At 34.1% G+C, this 27,590-nt stretch overlaps 1 protein-coding gene and 1 long non-coding RNA gene across 2 annotated transcripts in view; one reads left to right on the plus strand and one right to left on the minus strand.

Moving 5' to 3' along the window:
• Nucleotides 1-3,786: 3,786 nt before the first annotated feature.
• Nucleotides 3,787-27,590, plus strand: part of LOC145306985 (uncharacterized) — a 46,859-nt gene continuing 23,055 nt past the window's right edge. Inside the window, exons 1-5 of the mRNA XM_080149326.1 lie at nucleotides 3,787-3,871; nucleotides 4,926-4,999; nucleotides 5,378-5,452; nucleotides 7,599-7,645; nucleotides 9,831-9,903. Coding sequence (XP_080005452.1) covers nucleotides 3,787-3,871; nucleotides 4,926-4,999; nucleotides 5,378-5,452; nucleotides 7,599-7,645; nucleotides 9,831-9,903 — 354 coding nt within the window. The remainder of the gene's footprint in view (nucleotides 3,872-4,925; nucleotides 5,000-5,377; nucleotides 5,453-7,598; nucleotides 7,646-9,830; nucleotides 9,904-27,590) is intronic.
• On the minus strand, nucleotides 19,332-26,951 carry LOC145307647 (uncharacterized). The gene is made up of 5 exons (XR_013875540.1): nucleotides 26,862-26,951; nucleotides 26,123-26,196; nucleotides 24,006-24,042; nucleotides 20,008-20,060; nucleotides 19,332-19,461 (listed from the first exon to the last, which is right to left on the minus strand). It is a non-coding gene; the product is annotated as an uncharacterized LOC145307647 (long non-coding RNA).

Consider the following 27,590-nt stretch of genomic DNA (forward strand, 5'->3'; position numbering starts at 1 on the left):
GGATTCAAAACCGATCAATATTTGCTGGATCTGAACCAGTTCTAAGCCATACTAAAAAATAATGCTTTGTTTCTCAGACAATTTTCTACGAACATTAATTAAAAATCATAAAATGAATAACAAAATTGGTTTTAATCTGCGGAAAGCTGTCTATAGTACGATGCTATAAATAACTATCATCGTATTTATTCAAAACGGCTTAATATCCGGTGGATTAGAACCCGTTCTCATTCATACGAAAAAAATATGTCTAGCATCGTATTATATTTTAAGCTCATGCCTCCGGCATCACTATTTCATTGTTTTTTTTTTATTGTGATTTCTCTTGGGAGGGTGCTAGCCTACCCCAAAATAGCTATAAACCTTCTCAGAATAATATGAGAGGGTATCCTGTAAAGGAGAATCCGTTCGGTTCAGCGGTTATCGAGATTCTTAGTTACAAACAAACAAACAGATAGAAAAGCAGGCATCGTTCTTTTTTGTATTATAGATATAAGTAAAAGGTTCGTGATTTTTTTATTTAGTAAAATATATAATCAACAATAACATATCTGCTTTATAAATCTCTTTTTCCCGCCCGTCCCTGCCTTTTTTGGGGCTTTGCTACTTTTGTTTAAATAGAAAAAGTGAAAGATAATTTTTAGGGGATGGGATTTCTTTTGGGAGGATGGTGGTACCCTCCCCTAAAAAAGTTATGAACCTTCCAAGAATAATATGATAAGCTACACTGTAAAGAAGAACCATATCGGTTCATCAGTTAACGAGATCCTTTAGGACAGACAGACAGACACAGATCCTGTTACTTTAATATATAATGATTACCATATTTTTTTTCTTATTTTACAGATAAAAAATGACCCAATGCAGTGCTAAAAATTTAAATTTACAGGAATTTATATTTCTCGTAAATTAACACGTATAATGAATTCGCTAGTTTTTTTTTTTTTTTTGGGGGGGGGGGGGAAGGTGATCTTTCGAATCTCGGCCCATTTATAGACGTTAAAAGTTTTTCCAGTATGACTTCGAAACCAATTAATATCTGTTGGATTATAATGTACTGAAAAATAATATCCCATCGTATTAAACCCCGAACCACTTCATTATGCAATCTATATTTTCCTGGATATTTTGTCTATTGTAGTCCATAAGTGTACAGCTTTACAGTACATTGTTTCTATTTGTTAAAGCAACACGTATGATAAAAGAAAAAGATTCTTTTTAAAGTAAAATGCTTATATATCAATCAAAATCTATATTTTTTGATTTTCTACTGATCCACTTCATTATGCAAATCAAAATAAAATCAATGGGAAAACCTTTGTTTTGCACTTTTCTCCACTTTTCAAAATTGATTATGATAAAATAACAATTTTTTAAGGGATTTATGCATTAATTATAATGAAAAACAGTTTAAGGTAGATTTTAATGATTTTTCTAACTAATAAATAATTTTAAAAATGAAATTCAATCCCTATCAATTTAGAGGACAGCTGCTGACCCCCAGTCTTATGGATGAAGCTAAATACATGTTAAAAATAAAAATAACCCTCAAAAATTTACAAAAATGTTTTTTTATGTGTTAAAAAAATCCATTTTAAAATCTTGATTTTGAGGACGATGGCCTTTAAGATGCTCTTACTGGTGGGGATGGTGAGCTAAATGTTATCAAAGTGCATGCCCATAATGAATACTTATATATTGAACTATGGTCCAATTTTTGTAGTCATAGCAGCCTCCAGCCAAGCAATATTAAAAAAGAAAAAAATTACAATTTTAATTACTAAAATTCATAAAGTAAATAATGTAGTTTTTAGATAATGGTTATATTTCATGTCGAGAGGCTCCACTGGAGGCTGCTATGACTACAAAAAATGGTACATAGGTTAATAGACAAGTTGTTGTAATGGTCATGTACTTAGATAACATTTGGCTCACCATCACCACCAGTAAGAACATCTTTAAGGCCATCATCCTCAAAATAAAGATTTTAAAATGGATTTTTTTAACACATCAAAAAATATTTTTGTGTAAATTTGAGGGTTATTTTTATCTTTAACATGTATTTAGCTTCATCCACAAGACTGGGGGTCAGCAACTGTCCTCTAAAGTGATAGGGATTGAATTTCATTTTTAAAATTATTTATTAGTTAGAAAAATCATTTAAATCTACCTCAAACTGTTTTTCATTATAATTAATGCATAAATCCCTTAAAAAATTGTTATTTTATCATAATCAATTTTGAAAAGTAGAGAAAAGTGCAAAACAAAGGTTTTCCCATTGATTTTATTTTGATTTGCATAATGAAGTGGATCAGTAGAAAATCAAAAAATATAGATTTTAATTGATATATAAGCATTTTACTTTAAAAAGAATCTTTTTCTTTTATCATACGTGTTGCTTTAACAAATAGAAACAATGTACTGTAAAACTGTACACTTATGGACTACCATAGACAAAATATCCAGGAAAATATAGATTGCATAATGAAGTGGTTCGGGGTTTATATCCAGTAGACCTTTTCATGAAAATACCCTTTTTCTAATTTCATTCTTCTGCTAACCTAAAAAGTTACTTTAGGAGCCTAGAAATACATGTACAAAATTTCAGCTCTTTATCTCTACTGGCGACCTAGCGCCAGGCATGTAAAATATCAACATATAACGGTAGCACGGCGGTTTTAACAATATCTCAGTAATGTACAGGTTTTAAGCTCTTCTGCAAATTTCAATTTAAACACATAAGGCCAAAGATATTATATCCAAAAAAAATTTTGTCAAAGTCTACTCTTCACCTAGCGCCAGTCAGTTTTCTAAAATCATGCATTTTATGCCTGTGAAAAATGAAATCGCCAGCGCTAGATGTAGAGTAGACTTTGACAAAAGATTTTTGGGATTTTATATCTGAGGCCTTATGTGTTTAAGTTGAAATATGCAGAACACCTAAATTCACCTTCCAAGCCATTCTCTAAGCATTTTAATTTTTTTATAGAACTGGATTTCAAAACTGCCTTTTGAAAAGGCCTAAAAAATATCTTTTTTTGTCCCTTTTTTCACTGTTTATAGTTACAACTTATTAAGATATTATTCTCAGTTAAAAAAAAAAAATTGGCGCTTCCAGCACCAAAACCGGCAAAACCAGGCAGTTAAACTTCTGTACCCCTACTTAACCCCCTAACAGTCTCTATCTGTAACAGGAGCCGAGATAGAGGGGGGGTCTGTTAGGGGGTTAAGTTGGGGTACAGAAGATGTTGTTTTTATAAAAATGTGACTATTTGTTTAACGTTAAGGTATGAGCCAATAAACAATAAATTAAATAATTAGTGATACATAAAATTACCCCGTGTATAGATTAGAATTATTGGTGAAAAAGTCTAGACATCTTAGACTTTATTTTAGATAGGCTTCGTTTAGTGTCTAATACACAATTTGTGACTTATTGTCCCAGGAATCAGCATTAAAAAAATCATAAAAAATCTACAACTACAACTAATTTAAAAATGGACAAACGGACTTTTTGGGAAAGATTGTAGAGTTGCTACGCTTTCAAAGAGAAAGCCTGTTTATTACACAAGTCCCCAAAGTTTTATAATAACGTTTACTTTTTCGTTGGCTTAACAATTTTGCTGACGATAGTGAATTTTTATTGATTGATTAATTAAGTTGAGTTTCAAACGTTTCAACCAATAATTTTAATCTACAGAAGTTTATCAATTTATTTGCCATTGCCTTATCCCTTTAGATCCCTAACTGTTGTTTTATAAGGTCAGGACAATTTTATTTGTTAAAATGAAAAAAAAATATATTTTAAAAATCAAGGCGAATCAAATTGTATCATCAAGATCTACACTACAAAGGAGAAACAGTACTGAAGGTAGATAGATAGATAGATAGATAGATAGATAGATAGATAGATAGATAGATAGATAGATAGATAGATAGATAGATAGATAGATAGATAGATAGATAGATAGATAGATAGATAGATAGATAGATAGATAGATAGATAGATAGATAGATAGATAGATAGATAGATAGATAGATAGATAGATAGATAGATAGATAGATAGATAGATAGATAGATAGATAGATAGATAGATAGATAGATAGATAGATAGATAGATAGATATTTGTTGAAATAATAATTTTTAAATATTTGAAATGTAAATGTCATAAACATGTTTTCCAAATATATAAAGCATTTTATATAATTGTTATATTTTCCATGAATAATTAAGATTTAAAAAAAGACATTTCTCTTGAAACACCCTGTAGATAGGTATAAAGATTGATAGACAGACAGATAGATAGATGGATATATAGATAGATAAAAAATGAGAAAAGCGGTAACTGCCGACCTAGGAAACGAAAAGGGTTAATCAAAAAGTGATTTAAAGAGATAAGACAATGGCCGATAAATTCATATATTTCCTCAATGATGATACACAAAATTACAATTAGTGATTAAAAACGTTTTGGCACTCCACCTAAGGAACCAACAAATCAAAATTCCATAAAATCCCTCAAAGTTGTTTGGCTAATGAATAAGAAAACCTTCTTACAAAACTTTGGTGACAAAACAGCTCATTGTCCCCTCCCTCCTTGGTTAATTGTGATTCTTATAACAGTCATCCATCAAAGTGAGAGTGGGAAAAATTGGCTGTTTATTACACTAGTCCCCAAAGTTTTATAATACCGTTTTCTAATTCATTGGCTTTACAACTTTTTGGACTTTAGTGAATTTTGATTGGTTGATTTATTAAGTTAAATGTTTAAACGTTTCAACCACTAATTTTAATCTAAAGAATGGGTAATATTGTGTATCATCGTTGGGGATGTATATCAATGTATTGGTCAATGTCTTGTCCCTTTAGATCCCTAAATCCATCCTCTAATATTTATGTGATAAACAGCTGTAATTTTGCCAGGAGAAAGACGACATTATGAAGATGTACAGTTACGCCCAGCAAACCAAGATGGCGGCGCCACAAATCAAGAAAAGGTATATGTTTGAATAAAAATATCAGATTTATGCATGTTTTACATTAAAGAGGGTTGTTAACCTCCTCACCCATACCCCATGCAATAAAACTAAATTAGAATGTGTTTTACTAGACTAGTCTAGTCTAGTTTAGTCTAGTCTAGTCAAACTAGTCTAGTAAAACACATTCTAATCTAGTTTTATTGCAGGCAGTATGGAGAAAGTTATATCTAGTCCAATCTAGTATAGTCTATTTAAATCTAGTTTAATCTAGTCACGTCAGGTAAAGTCAGGTCTAGTATAGTTTAGTCTAGTCTAGTCCAGTCTAATCTAGTTTAGTCTAGTTTAGTCTAGTCAAACTAGTCTAGTAAAACACAATCTAATCTACTATTAATGCAGGCAGTATGGAGAAAGTCATGGTCTAGTCTAGAAAAAGAAGAAAAGAAAGAAGAAGAAAATAAACTAAAAAGTCAGGTGAATATAGGGCATAGGACAATAGGAGGATAAATTTATCATCCTCAAATTCCTCTAAATCTGTGATTTGAAAAATCTGGGAAATCAATTTGGAAGATTTTTTAGCTAAGATGATATTCAGAAATATAAATAATTTCAGGCTTTTAGTAGCGAAGCTACTCTATAATTAACTTTGTATGTCCATCAGTCCGTAACGCTATTATGAGGGAAACATGATTTTCTCGGCTCCTATTCAAGATAGAAATCTGAAATTTTTAGAGAAGATTCCTATGACATATGCCCATCTAATCTATACGTTGTTTTGTCCATCTGTCTGTTATTTGTGGTGCTAGATCGATTCCTAGATTTTCCAGTTTTATGATTTTCTCAATTCCTATTCAAGATTATACAGGGTCATTCAAGAGAAATGATTTTAAAAAAAACTTAATTATGCATAGAAAATAAAACAATTATTATTTTCCAAAGGCCTTTTTTTCGAAGATTTATTGATTTAAAGGGTGTAAAAAAATGGGGTATAGTCCTTTCCACGACATCCCTCCATAAGGAGCGATTTTTCGTATTTTTCACAGTAGCTTTTCTCCTATTTCTAGCCCCTGCGGGGGGCTCTAACCCTGCGGGGCCAATTACCTAACCCTGTGGGACAATCACCTAACACAATATAACCTAACCTAACCTAAAATAACATATAAAAAGCCATTTTAAAATTACGAAGAATCGCTCCTTATGGAGGGATGTCGTGGAAAGGACTATACCCAAAAAATGTGCACCTTTTTGAAATTCAAATTGCTTGGCTTGTGTTAATAGTAGAAAAATGTTGCGCATATCGTTGGAATCGTCATAAGCTCTAATTTTTAAAAATATAAAAACCGTTTTTGTGCTTTTTATAGTTTAGGAGCTACGTTGAAAAATTTGAGAAAAAGGTTGAAAAGTTTTAAGAAATTGGAACATTTTACCTCGTAGCTCCTATACCATGCGTAGCACTGGAAAGGTTTTCATGTAGTAAAAAAATAGAGCTTATGACGATTCTAACGATATGCATAACATTTTTCTACTATTAACACAAGCCGCGCAATTTGAATTTAAAAAAGGTGCACATTTTTTTACAACCTTTAAATCAATAAATCTTCGAAAAAAAGGCCTTTGGAAAAACCGGTTTTTAGGACATAATTTGTTGAAATAATCATTTTCAACTATTTGAAACATAAATGTCTCATAATAGGTTTTCCAAATATATAAAGGATTTTACATAATTGTTTTATTTTCTATGCATAATTAAGTTTTTAAAAAAATCATTTCTCTTGAATGACCCTGTAGAAGACTGAAACTTTCAGAGATTAGTTCATTTTTCATTCAAAATATTTTCACCAAGTTTTATTAAGTTTTGTTTATTAATTGGGGTGCTAGATCGATTCCTAGATTTTTAGGTTTGTAGGATATTGCTATATAGTAATTTTTTTCCCGATATCCATTCTTAATTTTTGAGCTTTGCTACTTATGGGTGTTGTCATCCTTGTTTTCTTTTAATTATTTAAGGAAGAAAATATGCAAAATAAGGCAGAGATCTAAAGGGATAAGACAAAAAGACGATAAATGTACATCCCCTTTGGTGATACACAAAATTAATCCTTCTGTATATTATAATTAGTGGTTGAAATGTCTGGACATTTAATTCAATTAACCAAACATTCAAAATTCAATTAAAGTACCCAAAGTTGTTAAGCCAACAAATAAGAAAATTTGCTATAAAACTTTGGGAACTAGTGTAATATAAACAGCCCACTGTCCCCTCTCTATCTTCCTACAGACGTTCACTTTTTTCTTGACATGTCATGTTAAATACCTTAATTACTTGATGTTGGGCTAAGATTCAAACCGACAACAATCGATATAAGAATCAATTTGTTGAAACTTGAAGCAGCTTATAGTGTCTAATAAAAATGACGTTATGCAATACAAATGAGAAAATGATTAAAGTCCCTCAACAGATTATGATGTCATACGATAAAATAACCAATGAGAGGCCAGTATACCTTTTACTATTAGTCAATATAAATGTAAACTGGCCTATCTTTAGTCAATTGTATTTTATGACGTCATTTTTTATTAGGCACTATAAGCTGCTTACAATTAGTTTAAATATTTTTAGAATTCCACATCAGATGAGAAGGCCGAGGGGAAAAGCAAGATAAAAAGGTATTTAATAACAAGGAGGGATAAGACAATGGCCAGTAAATTAATGTACATCCCCAATAATGATACACCAAATTACCCCAAAGATTTGTTGTTGAAACGTTTGAACACTAAACTGTCAAAAGTCCCCAAAGTTATCAAGCCAACGAAAAAAAAACTTTTGGGACTAGTGTAATAAACAGCCTATTGTCCCCTCTCTCTCTGATTTAATATTATCTTATCTTATGTTAGGGGCACTTTGGTTGGTGGGGGTTTGAATTATCAAAAACTTAAGGATCTAGGATTCGATCAATATTGAAATTAATTAAAATTAGTGTAAATATGTAGAATGTGGAAATTTCAGCCGTCTATCTTGTATAGGAGCCGAGAAAATCAGACAGACATTTCAAATTAGAGAGTAGCTTCGCTACTAGAAATACTGTAGGGGGGGGGGGGGAAGAAATAGCTACACACATAGAGATCATGTTACTTTTATATAAGGATATACTAGTGATTGCACCCCTAGCATCTAGAGGCTCCGTTTTTGAAGGGAAATGATAAAAAATAGCCTAAAACCATCCGAGGATCTACATGAAGCATCCCTAGAATGGAGAACTCAATCGGATCAGTAGTTAAAGACATATAAAAACCTTACTGTTTTATATAATAGGATTCATATGTAAAATTAACAGGATGTCTGTGGATTAAGATTTTGCTAACAGCTAGACAGAAAAGGCTCTTCTTTACATCGAAGCTTTATATAGGTCATTGAAAGATTTACAATTTTGGTTGCCGTCTCATGAGAATTAAAATTCCCCCACATGGAAGCAGCATACAGTGCCTAATAAAAAATCATACAATCATACAATGCAAATGACCAATGATAGGCCATTATAAATTTTACCATTATTCAATTACAATATATACTGGCCTATAATTGGTCATTTGTATTATTTGACGTTTTTTTTTAATAGTTAAATAAGCTTTTTCTCTCCATCTTTTTTTGTCAACTTATATAACACTAACCGCTGAACCAATAAGGCTTACAGCTTAAACGAGCTTCACATAGGTCCTGTGGTGGTTTTAGGCTATTTTTTGTTATCTACCCCTAACAAAGTGACTAAAGATAATATGCCATTGGCGTATCCCGTATCATTTGAGGTGGTGGGGGGTTGAATTCGACCTCATCCCCTCCCTATTATTTTTTTCAGTTTAAAAAAGAAAATAAGACATTGGGCTTAAAAATACACTGGTACCCAAAGTTTTATATACAGCGATGTTATCTTATTCATTAGATATAAAACCTTGGGTACTTTTGGTGAATTTTGATTGGTTAATTCAAAACTATTAGAGTCCAAACGTTTTAACCAATATTTTTAATCTACAGAAAATCTTCCGAAAACAGTTATAAACCTTCCTTGGACCTTTAAGAGGCTAAACTGTAAAGAACCCATTTAGATTCAGCGGTTAGGAAGATCCTTTGCTACAGACAAAAATCTTACTATTTATTGTGTTAACTCAAAAATAAATCTAAAACTTTAAATCTTTTTAATAGATTTTTACAAATATTTTGGAAGATTTTTTGTACATAATATTTAAATATTTATCCTATCAAATATTCTATTAGAATAAAGTAACATGATGTCTTTTAGTTTTCCTGTACCAAATCATTTCGCTAACCGCTGAACCGATCGGGTTCTCCCTTGCAGGGTAGCTTCTAATAGGTCCAAAGAAGGTTTATGACTATTCTTGGGGAGCTTAGAACTTTAATAACTTCTGTACCGATAGAGTCCTCCAATTATGGGAATCTTTACATTAGTCAAGAGATGGTTTTAGGCTATTTTATCTTTAGTTTTTTTTATTTGGTTGGTTATAAGCTATTAGACTTATATCTTTAACATCAGCTAAAAAAGTCATATTTATGTGCTTTAATTGGATTTCATATGTGACAATGCGTACTATAGAGTGCTTTCCGCGGAAGTATAATTAGAAATTAATTTTGTTGGCCTTTAGAGGCTGTAGGCCCCAACTAACAAAACTGGTATTTAAATCTAAAATTAAACTTTTTTATGTGCTAAAATTTGTCTAAAAAACAAGATGAAACATATTTTTTCTGTTTGTCATAGAACCGGTTCTAATCCAGGGGATATAAATAGGTTTCATATCCATACTGGAAAAGGTATAGATTCTTAAATATTAAAATATTTAGGTTTCTTTTCAAGAGCAAGGCTTGGTCATCACTTTGCGCTGAAGAGGTCAAAGAGGTCATTCATGATGCAAAGGTCAGTATAAAGAGGTCATACATGATATAAAGGTCAGTATAAAGAGGTCATTCATGATGCAAATGTCAGTTTAAAGAGGTCATATATGATTAAAGGTCAGTATAAAGAGGTCATACATGATGTAAAGGTCAGTATAAAGAGGTAATTCATGATGTAAAGGTCTGTATAAAGAGGTCATACATGATACAAAGGTCAGTATAAAACGGTCATACATGATGCAAAGGTCAGTATAAAGAGGTCATTCATGAGTGGCCCGAGTCCAGGCAATCAAAACTGGAGTTAATTTTGTGTACTTTTTTTGGGAAAATTGTCTGTAATATGATGCTATACATGATTTTTTTATGGCTTGAACCGGTTCTAATCTAGCGGATATTAAACGATATCGAAGCAAGACTGGAAAAGGTTTTACTGTGACAATCTATAATACAAAGTAGAACGATGTCTGTCTGTCCGTCTGTCCGTCTGTCTGTCTGTCCCTTAAGATCTCGGTAACCACTGAACCGATCGGATTCTACTCTTTAGGGTATCTACCTATTGGTCCTGTGGTGGTTTTAAGCTATTTTCTTGGGGGGTGGGACACCCCCAACCCCCCAAAAAACCAAAAAATCCCCCCCATTTTTTTTTTTTTTTTTTTTTTTTTGAAGGAGATTTCCATGGTCCTTTACGAATTTCGCCATAATTTTTTTTATCACCTCTTGGGGCAATGCCCCTAGAGGCTAGGGGCGAAGCCGCTAGTTTCTTATACAGAAACAAAAATTTAGCAAGGCATTTTTAGGAGATAATTAGCTTTGATAATCTGATTTACAGTTCCCTAAAGTATCTCTAACTTGTAATACACAGAATTTAACAAAGATGACAACATCCATAAAAGCAAAGTATTAAAATCTGAAAAAAGGACAAAATCACAATAACTCATGTATAGAGTGTCAGAACTTTATTAACAGAACATTGGTTTGTAAGTCTAAACAAAATTGTACATAAACTTATTGCAAAATTGCTTAAATACAGTATATAAAGGACATGCTTATATTTTTTGGATTTGATTTTATATATAAGATAAGATAAGATAAGATAAGATTTATTTTCCTCAAAGGTACAACATATTTTATTAGATATATATTATAAATTATGTTACTATGCTTGATTTGTTTGATTCATCTGGTTTGTTGTGTTTGGTGCAGGTTAGATAATAATATACATAATAACAATTATTAAGTACCTAGCATGGAATTGGCCGAACTTCATCTCCACCTAGTTACCAGGCCAGTTTAAATTGAATGGAGACAATATTTTACAATAAAAATTCCATGCAACATTGTACCAGATAGTTGGCATAACCCTTTAAGGGTTGTGGAGCCACTGGTGTACTTTGACGCTTGCCAAGCCGATACAATGTTATATGTGCAAATAAATAATAATCTTAACAATGAAACAATATCTTGCTGTGTATTTCAGACATCCTCCTACTATCAGTTGCAACTTCTCCAAGCGTGAATTCGGAACAATTAAGGAACCAAAACCTCCATAAGGAGTCGCTATTCCCGTTGAGATCCCTTTTCAGCTCCAAATAGACAGTTTCCTTTATATCAAATTATTTTCATTATAGAGTGGAGTTTTGTCCGGGTTTTAAGGACATCTCCACACCAATAATTACAGGATAACGGCAAATTTCGCGATAACACTTGGTCCAATCCAAAAAATCCAAAAAAAAACCAAAGAAAAGTCCAAAAAAGGACAAGAATACCCTAATAATAATCATATCGTGTACTTAAGTGAACAAGGTGTAATGGTTGGTTTCGATTCCTACGGAATCTGATTTTTATTTTTGAGAATGGATATAAAAAATCCTAAGAATAGGTCATATGCGATTCCTACGGAATCTGATTTTGGTATTTTGATAATGGGAGTGTGTCCCTAAATATGTATGGTTCGATTCCTCCGGAATCTGATTTTTGTGTTTTGAGAACTGGTCACAGCATGGCTGTGAATGGGGCAACAAAATGGGAGAGGAAGAGGGGGGGGGGGAGGGGGTTTTAAGGGAAGGCGAAAACGTATCATTAATCCATTGATTCCACCCCTTTTTGAAGGTAAAAGGGTGAAAGTGGGTCATGTTAAAAAAGACTGTGGCGTGCTATTGCGCGCGTAATTTGGTTATAGCTTTGCTTTAGTGAGGTTTAAATCTTACTATTGTTTAGACACGAAATGTTCGGAGAGGAAGAATACCAACAAATGTGGCAGCCGCTACGCAATAGATTGACAATAACATATGAACGACTTCTCAATATAGTTAATGGTGACAATGTCAGTGACGAAGTACGTCGTGAGGTAGCCCGTCTTCTATACCAACAGGGTTATTTAGAAACCGAGTTGGCCCTCACACTATACAACCCAAACAAGGACATGGAGTTTCATGAAGCTAAATTGGGTGAAATTGCTGAGCGGATAACTGCTCAAGAGGGGGCCTGTCTCCAGCTATAGTTCCAGAAGTTGGCCATTTCCGGTTTGAACCAGTTACGGTCAAGTTCTCTACGACTTTATATACAAGATATCCGCAAAAATATCCGCAAAAACACCCGCGGAAATGTCCACATGATGTTCACAAAAATCAACAAAAATCAACAATGAATCAACAGAAAAAAACTGCAAAAAGTTACTGATATGGCTATTGAAATATAAAATTGTTTTTGAAGAATAATACAGTTTAGTTTTATCCAAAAAAGTAAAAGTATTAAAATATCATAAATTATCATAAATTCATTGATTTGTTTAATAAATCCTAGATATCTTGCTATGAACTTTTATTTTTTATGAAGGATGTATAGAGTAATAGGATGTCTGTTAATATTTCGCTATGGATTAATTTTCATTAGCATAAAAAAAAGTGAAGTGAGAAACTGGTTAAAATAAGGGAGATGGGTCAGGGAATTCAACAGGTTAGGGGGAGGAGGGGGGGAAAAAACTAGAAGGGGAGTGGTGGGTGGTTTGTGCGCGGCCGTGACTTCCAGCTAGACAGACGGAGCGGCGCCTATCGTTTGGTATATACTGGGGGGGAGAAAAATAGGGGGAGGGGGGAAGAGTGGTTTTCCGGTAAAGCACGGCAGAATAAAGCAAAAGAATAAAGCAAAAGAGGGGGCGGGGGGGAGACAATTGGTTGTAAAGCATAGGGGGAATACGCGGGAAATCGGAAGTAGGGAAAGTTATTTATTAATTAATAAGTTAAATTAAGATTGAATAATGTATGGTATTAAGACACAAGGGGGGTATAAATATGGGGGTGGGTAGGGTCAAAGTTCAATTGTCTCAGAAATGTCAGATCAAGAAGAGGAAGTTGGACAAGGCCAAGGTGCTTTACCGGATGGGGCGCCGGAAGTTCCGGAGGAGGCTGGAGGAGAAGAAGATGTTCCCCTCCAAGACCAGGTGCAGGAGCTCATCGCCATGTTGAACTCAAGCGATGAAATCGATGATCCTGCACCCGTGCACGGCGTCCAGCAGCTGCTGAACCTCGCGGCAGTGCCTGATCTACTCCCATTTCCGGGGGTAGACAGGCGCTGTCTGGACCTCTGGTTTATGGTCAAGAGGAGGTTAATGGGCGTCGTGTACGAGGGCGACAGACTTATGTGGAGGAGATTCCGCCAAGATGCCATCGATGAGGAGATCCTCCGCATGATGTACTCCAACTATGGGTTAGTCGTGAGGCTAATTTCAGTAATGCCCACGTACGCCCGCTCCTTCCAGGCCAACATGGATTCCATCGCCACCATGGACCGCTTGGTCACCGTCCAGCAGGACCTTGTGGAGGAGCTCCTCCAACAGGAACCCGACGACGTCGATGACTCCAGCGACTACGACGAGTAGATGGCTATGCCCACTACATGAGCTTAACCAGTCCAGTCAGCGATAGTCATATATTAAACAAAATTTTCGATATCTAAATTTGAATAAATAAATATATTTTTGGTCAAAATTATGAAAAAACTTTGTTATTTTTTTATTAGATAAAATAGAGGTAGAGGTTGCGCGATTCGTTAGTTGCTTGATAAAAAATATATAATATAATAGAAGAAGTCAAAGTCAAAATATAAAATGTAAAATGAATAAAGTGGATAAGAAACAAACTATGCTAAAGCTACTCTATACATAGGTATGTATGTCGGTTCCTACGGAACCTACTCGTTGAGATTTGAGGTTAAAGAAATGCTGTTTTATTATTTTTTTGGTATAGAAATTAAGTGCTTACAAAAAGTCGAGGGCTAAAGATACGAATAGAAACTTAGTTAGAACAAAAAATTGTTAAATAGAGGAAGAGAAAAAATAAAGTATTTGCTTTTTTTTTAAGAAAGTAAGTAATAAGTAAGTAAAATATCTTTCTTGAGAATAATTTTATTATCAATCAGTTTAATTTCAAAAATAAAATATTTGCTTTTTTAAAATATTTGCTTTTTTAAAACTCAATCTTGTTTAGGTAATAAGTAAAACATTTTTTCTTAAAAATATTTTTATTATCAATTAGTTTAATTTCAAGTGGAAGGTTGTTGAATATAGTTGGGAAAGAGTTAAGAGGGGCGTGCAGGAGAAAGTTTCTATTGGTGCCCGGTTCGTAAGCAAAGTTGTTCCTGTTCCTAGTGCCATACGTATGTCTGTCTTGAACAAAATTCCAGGTGTTTTCGAAAATTTTGGGAAAATTGCCTAATTTATAGGCGTGCATAAATTTACAAACATTGAATTCAATTAACAGGTTAAATGGAAGTATGCCATTAGATTTAAAGAATTCAGCTGTGTGAGCTCTGCTAGGTAAATTTTCGATTATTCTAATGGCTTGCTTCTGCAACTTAATGATTGGTGCTAACAGATACATAGGACAGGCAGTGAACAGGAGACAACAATATTCGATATTCGACTTAATATAAGAAGAATAGAGTAGCTTTAAGTGTTTCTTGTCCAACAAATGACGCATTACTTTCATACTATAAATTATTTTAGAGACTTTGCTATAGACTTTTTCAAGATGATAAGAAAACTTCATTTTCTCGTCCAATTGAATTCCCAAGTGTTTGATACTACCCTCATTGGTACCGCTCACAAGATCCAACTTAGTGATTTTTGACTCATCATTTTCGTTATGATTATTCATGTTTACATAGACTTCAAAGTTGGTCTTAGCGGCGAGCTCAGCGGGGGTGAGTATCTCACGGGGGGAGGAAAAGACCATACATTTGGTCTTGCGGGGGTGAATAAGAAGTTTATTGGCATTGTACCATTGGGTCAGTCTGGGGACAAGCTCCTTTGCAAGGTTGATCAATTGTATAATATTCTGCTTTTCAATGAAGCCCACTGCGTCATCAGCAAAGAGATTGATTAGGATCTCTTCACTGCATGAAACAAGGTCATTGATAAAAATCAAAAAAAGAATTGGTCCCAGGACTGACCCCTGAAGTACGCCAATGATAATGAATTCAATTGTGGAGGAGAAAAGGCCCTTAAAATATACACGCTGTTTCCTATTTGCATAATAACTACGGAACCAATCAAGTGCAACCCCCCTTATCCCTGAATTCTCCAGTTTGCTAAAAAGGATGTCCCTATTTATCATGTCGAAACACTTCCTTATGTCCAAAAATATGGCCATACAGGAAGTGTCTCGACTGAGTGCTTGGGTGATCAATGTGCTTAAGTTCAATACATTGTGAAAGGTTGAGATTCCTTTCATGAAGCCAAACTGGCGGTTGCTAAAAAAAGACCGATCTTCCAAGAACTTAACCAGCGTTTCACAGACATATTTTTCAATGGGCTTGGAAAAGTTGTCAATGAGTGAAATTCCTCGATGATTATCTGCCTCGCTGAGTGAACCTGATTTGTGAAGGACAACTATTTTGGAAGTTTTCATTTTTTCAGGAAAAGTGCCATTTTGAAGTGATAAATTATAAACATGTGTTAAGGGAGTGGCAATGGTATCAGCACAGCGAGACAGAACATACATCGAGACATCATTTATGTCTGTGGAACGCTTAGGTTTAATACTACGAATGATATTAATAACCTTGAAGGGGTACAATGGCTCAAAGAAGAGGGAATCTTGACATGGGGGTGGTAAATATTCAAAGAAATTTTTGGGGGTGGAAGGAATTTCAGGCCTTAGGGAAGACCCAATCTGACTAAAATAACGATTAAATTCATTAGCTATTTCTTGGTCATTTTCAATTTTGTTTGGGCCTACTTGAAGGTATGTGCACTCAGGGGAAGATTTACTAAACCCAATGACTTCCTTTAGGGTTTTCCAGAGTTTTTTCCCATCCCCGTTTGCATCTCTTATTTGTTGTCTGTAATATTCAATCTTTGCTCTTCTCACTTGCCTATTGTAATTATTCCTATAGACATTGTAAATACTTTCATTTTCAATTGTTTTGTCTTTTAAAAAGTTGCTGTACAAAATATCTCTATGCAATCTACAACGCAATAAAAAGTCTGACATGAAAGGCTGCTGAGGCTGGGTACGTTTGTTTTTTCGTTTTTTTCTAACTGGACACTTTTCATTATAAAGTCTCAAAAAGGTTGAAATAAAGTTATCATAAGCAATGTTTGTGTTGTCTTGGTTTAAAACGTGATTCCAGTTAGTGTGGTAGAGTGCATAGTTTAAGGCATCAAAGTTTTCATCATTCAATTCTCTTTTTTCAAAGAAATCTGGAGGTTTGGGTTTATTTACTCTGTCTATTCGGAATGAATTAATAATTGGCAAGTGATCGGAGATTTTTGAAGTTAAGACAAAGGAAGACATTAGGTTTTGAATAAAGTTACCTACCCCGAATAAATCAAGAAGGGTTGCAGTGGTTCTAGTTACTCTAGTAGCTCTGGTAACGGTATTTATGATACCGTTAAAGGAAAAAGACTCAATAATTCTCATGGAGTTGCTATTTATATTATTTATTTTGAAAAGATCAAAATTGAAATCTCCTACAATGAAGTATGGTATGCTTAAAGCTGCTATTCTATCAATCAGGTCCAAAAAAAGTTCAAAAAATTCTTCTATTTCAGCACTACTCTGATTGGGTGGCCGATAACAGTTTAGTAAGCAAAACTTTAGTCCATTGTGGGAAATTTTTAAGCAAATAGATTCAAGAATATTTTCTTTAAATGAAAATTTATCAAATAGTTTATCTACTTTATAATATTTGCTTACTAGAATACCCACCCCTCCCCCCCTACTTTTTGTGCGGAGTTTAACATGCCAATCGTAATTATTAATTCCATAGCAATCCATATTTACATCCTTATTCAGCCATAATTCTTGAAAACACAGAACATTTAAGTGGATATCATGTTGTCTAAAGAAGTCTACAGTGGAGACAATATCATTGTATTTAGAATGTAATGACTGACAATTAATACTAAAAATATTGAGAAGGTTTTCATTGAATGTTTTCAGTTTCTGTACGATACCTTGTTCACTTGAAAAAACGCAATTTATTCCGAATTCGTTCTCAAAATCGTTAAAGTAGTCGCCGTAAATCGGATTCATAAGATTTAGACCAATGTTATCGTTTAAGTTACCGTAATCCTGGTTAATCTGATCATTAGGGAGGTTTGTCATAGCAGAGCTGGTCCAGGAGCACCGCAGGAGGAATCGTCTTAACATCAAGTATGGACATCTGAAACACAGTAGATATTAGTGGACAAATAAAAATAGGTAATATACAATATATTATCGTTAAAGCGAAAAAAATTACCATATTTACTATGGTTATTCCGATAGCGTTTAGTTTATGTGTGTGTTGGGGGTGGCAACACATTTCAAGCTAGTTTAGTTCCCCCTACTCATTTTCATACAAGTTCCAAGTATTTTATATGCTAATCAGCAGAAAAATAAGAAAAATAGATTGAAATTAATATGCTATGTTGGCGTTCTAACAAGTTGGGTAATATTTAATATTAATATTATAATAATATAGAGTTTACGTGGATATAAACATTAAGTTTTTCGAAATAAATCACTTTGTAAATGAATTTAAAAATGATGATAATAATTTTGTTAAGTACCTTTTTTTCCGACGTATAAGATACTTAACCTCATGATGTGATTACCGCCTTTGTAGCTTTGCTTTGCTTAGCTTTGTTGGCGGTGTCTCTAGCTTTGGCCCTCGTGGCCACAGGATCAGAAGGTGCTGAGTCAACGACAGGGGCAACAGGTACAGAAGGTGCTGAGTCAACGACAGGGGCAACAGGTACGGAAGGTGCTGAGTCAACGACAGGTGTAGATGCGGCAGATGCGGCAGACGTGGCGGCAAGTGCGGCGGTGTGTGTGGCGGTAGGTACGGCAATAGATGCCGCAGGTACGGCGACAGACACGGCGGCAAGTGCGGCAGACGTGGCGGCAGATGCGGCGGCGGTCACGGCGGCAGGTGCGGCGGTGAGCGCGGCGGCAGGTGCGGCAGTGAAATCAGCTGTAGCGGCGGCTGCGGATGCGACGGCGGCAGGTACTGACTGTGTGGGCTGTGCGGCTGGTGCAACGGCTGTATGTGCGGCGGTTGCGACGGTTGCGGCAGAGTCTATGGGAGGGAACACAGCTAGGTCCCCAAGAGCTGGGGCAGGGGCAGACGTTAAATTATGTTGAATCGTGCTGGAAGGGTGGGCTGTGATCGTACTAAACTGTCTTGGGAAGTCATCCTCTGTTAAGTCAGCCTGATTAGAGAAGAATGTTTTCCTTTCCTCAGGCGCTAGCTTGTTGAAACAAAGGATAGGCGGTGCCTCTGACAGAAAAAAATCCTCGCTTCCAGGTATGGGTTGGGCCATTTCCTTCAGGTCTTTGCCAAACGGGTTAAGGCAGCGTATCCAGCGGCTGCCGTTCTTGAGCTGAAATTGGACATGTTGGCCAGCGACTTTGGCCCTCGAAATCTGGTTTGTGGCATACACAAAGGTCATGGTCTTCCTGTTGAGGTCGGACATATCTTGCTTCGCCTGGACTAACCTATTGGGGAAGAACGGGACCGGTGACGCGTTGTTCCTGGGATTGAACCTCTTGATCTCGGCGTTGTAACGGTCAAGCACAGCCTTCTTATTGTTCATCCACGCGTCGAGGTAGGATCTAGACATAAAACGAAAAATAAAAACGGGGATCTGGCCCTTTGTATATGGGAGCATATGGGCACGCTCGACGATATCACAAAAATGTGAGGGAATATATTCTAATTCTCCACGTTTAAGAGCGGCTTCAAGGGTGGGCCTTATAATGTTTCTAAATATGATAAACTCTGTAATATTTTCACGGCTCCACGGCTGCTGAAAATTCACTATTCTACAACTCCAATCGCGGCACCTTTGCTCTCTTATCGAGTTTTGTAGAAGTTGAAATTTGACGAAATTTTCTCTCGACGATTCAATAGAGTTTAAATAGTCTTTTTGTTGTGTAATCGTGGTCCTAATCGCTTTTTGTTCATTATATTATAGGCATTATCTGAGATAGGCGTTTTTTTTAGAGTTGGGCGTTTTCTGAGAAAGGCATTTTTTGTTGCATATTTTCAAAGTTTTCTTGTCTGCCAGTAAATCAAAAGATCACTCTTCCTTCTCCTAAACAAAAAATGTTCCTGGAATCAAGGCATCGAATTCGGGGGTAAAGTAGTCACCCCAAAAAATTTTCCATTTTACCCCCCTCCCCCATATAAAATGACCCCTACCTTGGGGGTGCCGTAGCGTATAGTGTCCAATAAAAAATGACGTAATAACTTCAAATGACCTATTATAGGCCGGTATACAATTTGCCATTGGTCAATTATAATGTATATTGGCCTATCATTGGTCAATTTATTATATGACGCCATTTTTTAGTGGAAATTATAAGCTGTTACATAAAATCAATAATAGTTATTTCTCGCATTATATTATAAACAACGTTCCGTGGTTATAAAATGTACAATTATAAGATTAAAACCAGTTTATTTTAGCACGAGATGCCGAAGGCACAGGCTACAAAAACTGGTTTTAATCTTATAATTTTACATTTTTATATTCCTAGAAAACTAGATATAATACGATGCTAGACATAGTTTTTTCGTATGGATGAGAACCGGTTCCTATCCACCGGATTCGAATGAATATGATGAAAATAATTTTCACCTTGGCCAAAGGTCAGCTGTAGTTGCAGGTCTAACAGGTCTGGGGGGCGACACCTAGATAGATAGATAGATAGATAGATAGATAGATAGATAGATAGATAGATAGATAGATGGATAGATAGATAGATAGATAGATAGATAGATAGATAGATAGATAGATAGATAGATAGATAGATAGATAGATAGATAGATAGATAGATAGATAGATAGATAGATAGATAGATAGATAGATAGATAGATAGATAGATAGATAGATAGATAGATAGATAGATAGATAGATAGATAGATAGATAGATAGATAGATAGATAGATAGATAGATAGATAGATAGATAGATATATAGATAGATAGATAGATAGATAGATAGATAGATAGATAGATAGATAGATAAATAGATAGATAGATATATAGTTGCAGGTCTAACAGGTTTTGCAGGAGGCGATACCTAGTAAATCAAAATTAAACTATTATTTTTTATAATCAAAAAGGTAGTTGCACAAAATACATTTAAACTTGAATTTAGTGAACCATATATTTTTTCCTGTTTAATGGTTTAAACTAGGGTTGGGCCGGATATCCGGTGTGGCCGGATATCCGGCCATTTTCAATATCCGGCCGGATACCGGATATTGAAACTATCCGGCCGGATATCCGGCAATATAATCTTTTATATTTTACAACAAAAATTTGTTTTTTTAAATCTTAAATGGCTGTAATTTTCTTATTATTGAAGCTAGAAGAAAATTTTTTTCTGAATATGTTAATTTTATGTAAATTTTATATTAGAAATCTCAAAACATAAATTTTGGCGGTGGCAGCAGTACTTGGCAGCTGCCAGCCGCAAACCGACGGTTGGCCGGAAAACCGCAACAGATTTTATGAAATTGTAATAAGTCATGAAGATATATAAAAAAGCTTACGTTTAAAATTTGAAATCTTCAAGTAAAAAGTTGCGGTCACAGAAACCGTTTAAAGATTTCTGGAGACCTGGAGGTTCAGAACTTGCAGGATTATACCTGGAACCTGAAATCGACTTGAACACCTATATTAAACATGAGGATGTATGACTATAGGATATTTTAGTATTAGATAACATGAAATGCTTTGTTTAAGTAAAAAAATATTTTTACTTTTTACCTGAATGACCTTACCAGATTTGCTGGCATCCTGTGCCCGCCAGGGAGGAGGTATTAAAAATTTTCAACTCTTAGTAATGTGTCAAACCCAAATTTCGAAAGTCACTCAGTTGTAGCCCTCTACCTTTTATACACAGAGAATCGGATAGAAAAAAAACAGAGAGGGGGGGGGGGGCAGGCATTTAACGCCACCTCCCCGCCCATCCTCCAACCGTTAGGGGTTGATATTACAGATTGAGGGTAGTAATAGTTAATTAGATTTATTTGCTAAGGAGATTTAATAGTTACTTAATTTTTAAGTTTTAACCTTAATTTTATCCTATTATATAAAGTAGTAAGCTTTTTTTTTTGTCTGTAGCGAAGGATCTCGCTAACCGCTGAACCAATATGGTTCTCCTTTTTAGGTCCTAGGGTGGTTTTAGGCTGTTTAATTTTTATAAAAAAGTCGTTGTAAGGTTTTAAGTTATTTTTCTGCACTTTCATGTCCTTTCTAATATCCCTAGATACTAGGGACGCAGCCGCTAGTATAATATAAAACACCAGTTTATGAAGAAATTTTTTTTGCGGGTATAGTCCCTTTCATGGCAAGGCCCCTTAATTATTATTATTCGTATTTTCACAGTAGATTTACTCCTATTTCTAGCCCACCGCGGGGGAATCTAACCTTGCGGGGCCAATTGCCTAACCCTGCGGGGCAATCACCTAACCAAATATAACCTAAAATAACCTATTAAAAGCAACTTTTAAAATACAACGAATCGCCCATTAAGGTGCGTTGCTACGAAAGGGACTATATCGTTTTTTGATACAATAATATGTAGTAATTTGGCCGGTTATCCGGCCGGATATCCGGTGATTTGGCCGGATATCCGGATATCCGGCATTTGAAATCAGCCGGATATCCGGTATCCGGCCAAAAAAATATCCGGCCCAACCCTAGTTTAAACTATCTTTATAGGGCATATATTTGAATGAATTTCAATTTTCTACTGTGTAATTTTAAAAACATCAAGATTTTAATCTTGACTTTACCTACATAAATTAGACTTTTTTTGGACAAGACTAGAAAACTGCCTGGAAAAAGTTTTTTTTTGGTTTCAAATATCTAATATTGTATATACATTCAAAAAAAAACATAAAAAGGTTTACTTCTATAAGTATCCCGAATTCTTTAAATGCACTTTCTGTATGAATTCTAAGCCATTTTTAAAAGTGAAGTTTTTCTATAATTAGCTCTTTTTGTTTATTTAGGCATGTTAGAATTGTCCTATTGATTTCAATCGTTGGATTATGATTTCTGTACCAATTTCATACGATGTAGAAAGCAAAGCAACTCTATGATAGTTACCAGAAAGTCTGTATTTCCATTAAAAACATGCTATTTTTTAAATTTTTTGACATAATTTTTTTTTATGATATTAATCTGAATTTTGGAGAAGCGTCAGTAATATTTGACATAATATCATTTAACATAAATTCATTTCACATAAAACATTTGACATAAAATCACTTCACATAAAGGTACACTTGACATAAAAACATTTGCCATAAAGGTACATTTGCCATAAAGGTACACTTCACATAAAAACGTTTCACTTAAAGGTACATTTGACATAAAGGTACATATGATATAAAGGTACATTTGACATAAAGGTACGTTTGACATAAAGGTACACTTGGCATAAAGGTACATTTGACATAAAGGTACACTTGGCATAAAACGTTTCACATAAAGATACATTTCAAAGTGTACCCGAGGTTGTCATTTTTTTCCCCGAGCATGGCAACCGGTGAACAGAATTTCAGTTCTGCACCACAAGCCTCGCACATGGCAACCGGTGAACAGAATCTCAGTTCTGCACCACAAGCCTCGCACGACTGAAGTTCCCATGTCTATACAGTCATATTTATATGAAAATATTTTTAGAAGATTTTTGAATTTTTTTTTGAAGATTTTCCATTTTTTTTAAATTTTAAAAATTTTTATTCATTATTAAAAGAAAATCTTCAAAAAAAATTCAAAAATCTTCTAAAAATATTTTCATATAAATATGACTGTATAGACATGGGAACTTCAGTCGTGCGAGGCTTGTGGTGCAGAACTGAGATTCTGTTCACCGGTTGCCATGCTCGGGGTACCATTATGTGAAATGTACCTTTATGTCAAGTGTACCTTTATGTGAAATGTACCTTTATGTGAAATGTACCTTTATGTCAAATGTACCTTTATGTCAAGTATACCTTTATATGAAATGTATCTTTATGCCAAATGTACCTTTATGCCAATTGAGTTTATGTGAAACGTTTTTATGTCAAATGTACCTTTATGTCAAATGAGTTTATGTCAAATGATACTTTATGTCAAATGTTTTATGTAAAATGAATTTATGTGAAGTGATTTTATGTCAAATATTACTGATCCGTTTGATCCATTCCAAGGTACAATATTTTAGGCAAAGCATCTCTATGATTAATTCCCAAAATGTAAGTATGTCTTTAAAAAACAGAATCCTGTATTTAGATACGATTTTGTTCATGTATGTTGTTCTACCGTTTGATTTCAGAGTTTTGCTTTTATGGATGTTGTCATCCTTATTTTATAACAATCATCCCATTAATTAGATATTTGTAAATTATGGGGATTCCTAATATGATAAGTTATAGGTGTCTCTATAAGAAAAATAGTTAATTATTAGAAATTACATATTTAGAGAAAAAAATCTTCTAAAATATTTTGAAAAAATCGTTGAGTTATATTGTTGAAATTGCTGAAGATTACATATAATTATATACATAGATGGATAAATGGATAGATAGAAAATAGATAAATGGATAGGTAGATAGATAGATAAGTAGATAGTTACCATTTGAATATCTTGTTCCTCATTTGTTGGCCGTCTTCTAAAATTATAGATAACAAGAATAAAAAAACAGCGAGAGAGGGGACAATGGGCTGTTTATTACACTAGTACCCAAAGTTTTATAATAACGATTTCTTATTCATTTGATTAAACCTTTGGAGACTTTCGTTAAATGTGATTTGTTTGATTTTTTAAGTTGAGTGTTCAAACGTTTCAACCACTAATTTTAATCTAAAAAGGGGTAATATTGTGTATGATCACTGGGGATTAATTTATCGGCCATTGTCTTATCACTTTAGATTCCTGATGAGAACCCTTTACTGAAGTAACAGGATGTCTGTCTGTCTATGTGTTTGGCTGTGTGTTTGCCTGTTTGTACCGAAGGATCTCGCTAACCGCTGAACCGATTGGGTTCTCCTTAACATGGTAGCTTCTGATAGGTCCCTTGAAGGTTTATAACTATTTTGGGGGATGGTACCACCACCCTCCCAAGATATATCACAAAAAAAATCAAATAATCGTAGACTTATACACAACATAGCAAGGTATTGTAGAACGCAACATAAGATAGGTATAAGAGAGACTTGAACATAAAAAACAAACATTTAAAGTGCTACTAGAAGCCTCTAGGGGCGTAGCCGCTAGTATCCATTACAGTAATAAAGCACAAATTTTGCAAAATAAAAGTCAATGGAATAAACTGATAAATTAAGTTAAAATTTAAATTTTAAGAGAAGAAAAATAGCATAAAACTATCCCGAGACTTAAATTTAATCAAATCTACCACGTAAATATTACATATAGACAAAGTGGGTTATACACTGATACAGTATCTACTTAAAGTGCCAACAAAAAAAATGACGTCATACAATAAATTGACCAATGTTAGGCCAGTATACACTGTAATTGACCTAAGGTAAAATTTATACTAGCCTTTCAATGGTCATTTTATTGTATGACGTCATTTTTGGATGCACTTTACGCTGTTTCTTCTTCTTTTAGAAATTTAGACATCTATCTTAAGAGGTTACGGTCCTAGAGGCCTCTAGGGACACATAAAATTGTTTCTTTTTAATCTATGTTAAAATCAGCTGTAAACCAACAATATTTTTTTTGCCACTAGATAACTAAGAACCTAGTGAAACTGTACATGTACTACAGGGGACCTAATATGCTACCTTGAGGCACTCCACTATCTATTTCTAATGTATCATACTAAGAACCTAAAAATACTCTACCTATACTGCAGAGGACCTAATATGCTACCTTGAGTCACTCCACTATCTATTTCTAATGTATCATACTAAGAACCTAATTATACTCTACCTATACATCAGAGTACCTAATATGCTACCTTGAGTCACTCCACAATCTATTTCTAATGTATCATACTAAGAACCTAATTATACTCTACATATACTACAGAGGACCTAATATGCTACCTTGGGGCACTCCACTATCTATTTCTAATGGATCATACTAAGAACCTAATTATACTCTACCTATACATCAGAGTACCTAATATGCTACCTTGAGGCACTCCACTATCTATTTATAATGGATCATACTAAGAACCTAATTATACTCTACATATACTACGGAGGACCTAATATGCTACCTTGGGGCACTCCACTATCTATTTCTAATTGTATCATACTAAGAACCTAATTATACTCTACCTATACATCAGAATATCTAATATGCTACCTTGAGGCACTCCACTATCTATTTCTAATGGATCATACTAAGAACCTAATTATACTCTACCTATACATCAGAGTACCTAATATGCTACCTTGGGGCACTCCACTATCTATTTCTAATTGTATCATATATTACTAAGAACCTAATTATACTCTACCTATACATCAGAATATCTAATATGCTACCTTGAGGCACTCCACTATCTATTTCTAATGGATCATACTAAGAACCTAATTATACTCTACCTATACATCAGAGTACCTAATATGCTACCTTAAGGCACTCCACTATCTATTTATAATGGATCATACTAAGAACCTAATTATACTCTACATATACTACAGAGGACCTAATATGCTTCCTTGAGTCACTCCACTATATATTTCTAATATATCATAATAAGAAGATAACCTAACCTATACTGCAGAGGAGCCCCGTAGGAGCCAGGAACTAGACAACTTTTCTTCCTGCGGGGCCAGCTAGGGTCATCCTAGGATAGATAGATAGATAGTTGGATGTATGTATAGATAAATAGATAGATAGATAGATAGATGATAGATAGATATATATATATAAGAGGTTAACTCACAAACAAAATATGAATTTTACATATCTATTCAGACATTACAAATTGTTTCATGCATGTTTTCACTCTTCAGATGTCAATGTAAAACTATATCTATAATAAGGGTCGATCCATACGTCCGTCCGTGATGGTTAGCTTTTGTTATTAATCTATGCATGTTTGAATTGTCTTATCAATTTCAAACTTACTTTGCATGGTGATTCCTGTAGTAGTTAGGTACGATTTAGAAAGCGTATATATATAGATAGATAGATAGATAGATAGATAGATAGATAGATAGATAGATAGCTAGATAGATAGATAGATAGATAGATAGATAGATAGATAGATAGATAGATAGATAGATAGATAGATAGATAGATAGATAGATAGATAGATAGATAGATAGATAGATAGATAGATAGATAGATAGATAGATAGATAGATAGATAGATAGATAGATAGATATATAGATAGATAGATAGATAGATAGATAGATAGATAGATATATAGATAGATAGATAGATGGATAGATATATAGATAGATAGATAGATAGCTAGATATATAAATAGATAGATAGTAGACTAACCTGTATATTTTTTTTAATACTATACATAGTTGTAAGTAATGTCCTGATGGTTTAAACCCCAAGTATCGACTGAAACCATATTGGAATAAATTATGGCTTTAAATAACTAGCTGGGTTCCAGAGTCCTTTAGTAGATAAATATAACAAAACATGCCAATTTTATCCAGGTATTTAAAGGGATAAGACAATGTGCGATAAATTGATGAACATATCCAATGATGATGCATAAAATTTCCCCTTCTGTAGATTAAAATTAATGGTTGAAACATTCGGTTACTTAATGAATCAACCAATCAAAATTCACGAAAGTCCCCAAAGTGGGTAAGCCAACAAATAAGAAAACGTTATTATAAGACTTCTCTAGGCAAAATAGGATGAGATATGTTTATTTTTACATTCTGATTATTTAGTTCTGACACTACACTTGTGTTAATGTCCGTTTGTCTTACCGTTTCAGTGCTTCGCCTTTATGGATGTTGTCATTCTTGTTTTTTTCTAACACACAGACAAAATATTACCATCCCAGTACCCTATCCCTGGCTGTAAAGGAAACCACAATTGGAAAATTGTTGAGGCCCCAAAAATAGAAAACAAGGATGACAACATACAGAAGTAGCGAAGCACACAAAAACAGGTTGTAATAGTTATTTATTGCATAGTATTATAGACAACTTTCTTCGAATATTAAAATAAAAATTAAAAGAAGACCCGGTCTAACAAAACTGGTAT

The sequence above is a fragment of the Acartia tonsa genome, chromosome 15 (assembly GCF_053477335.1).
Source record: "Acartia tonsa isolate MP-2025a chromosome 15, ASM5347733v1, whole genome shotgun sequence".
Lineage (NCBI taxonomy): Eukaryota > Metazoa > Arthropoda > Copepoda > Calanoida > Acartiidae > Acartia > Acartia tonsa.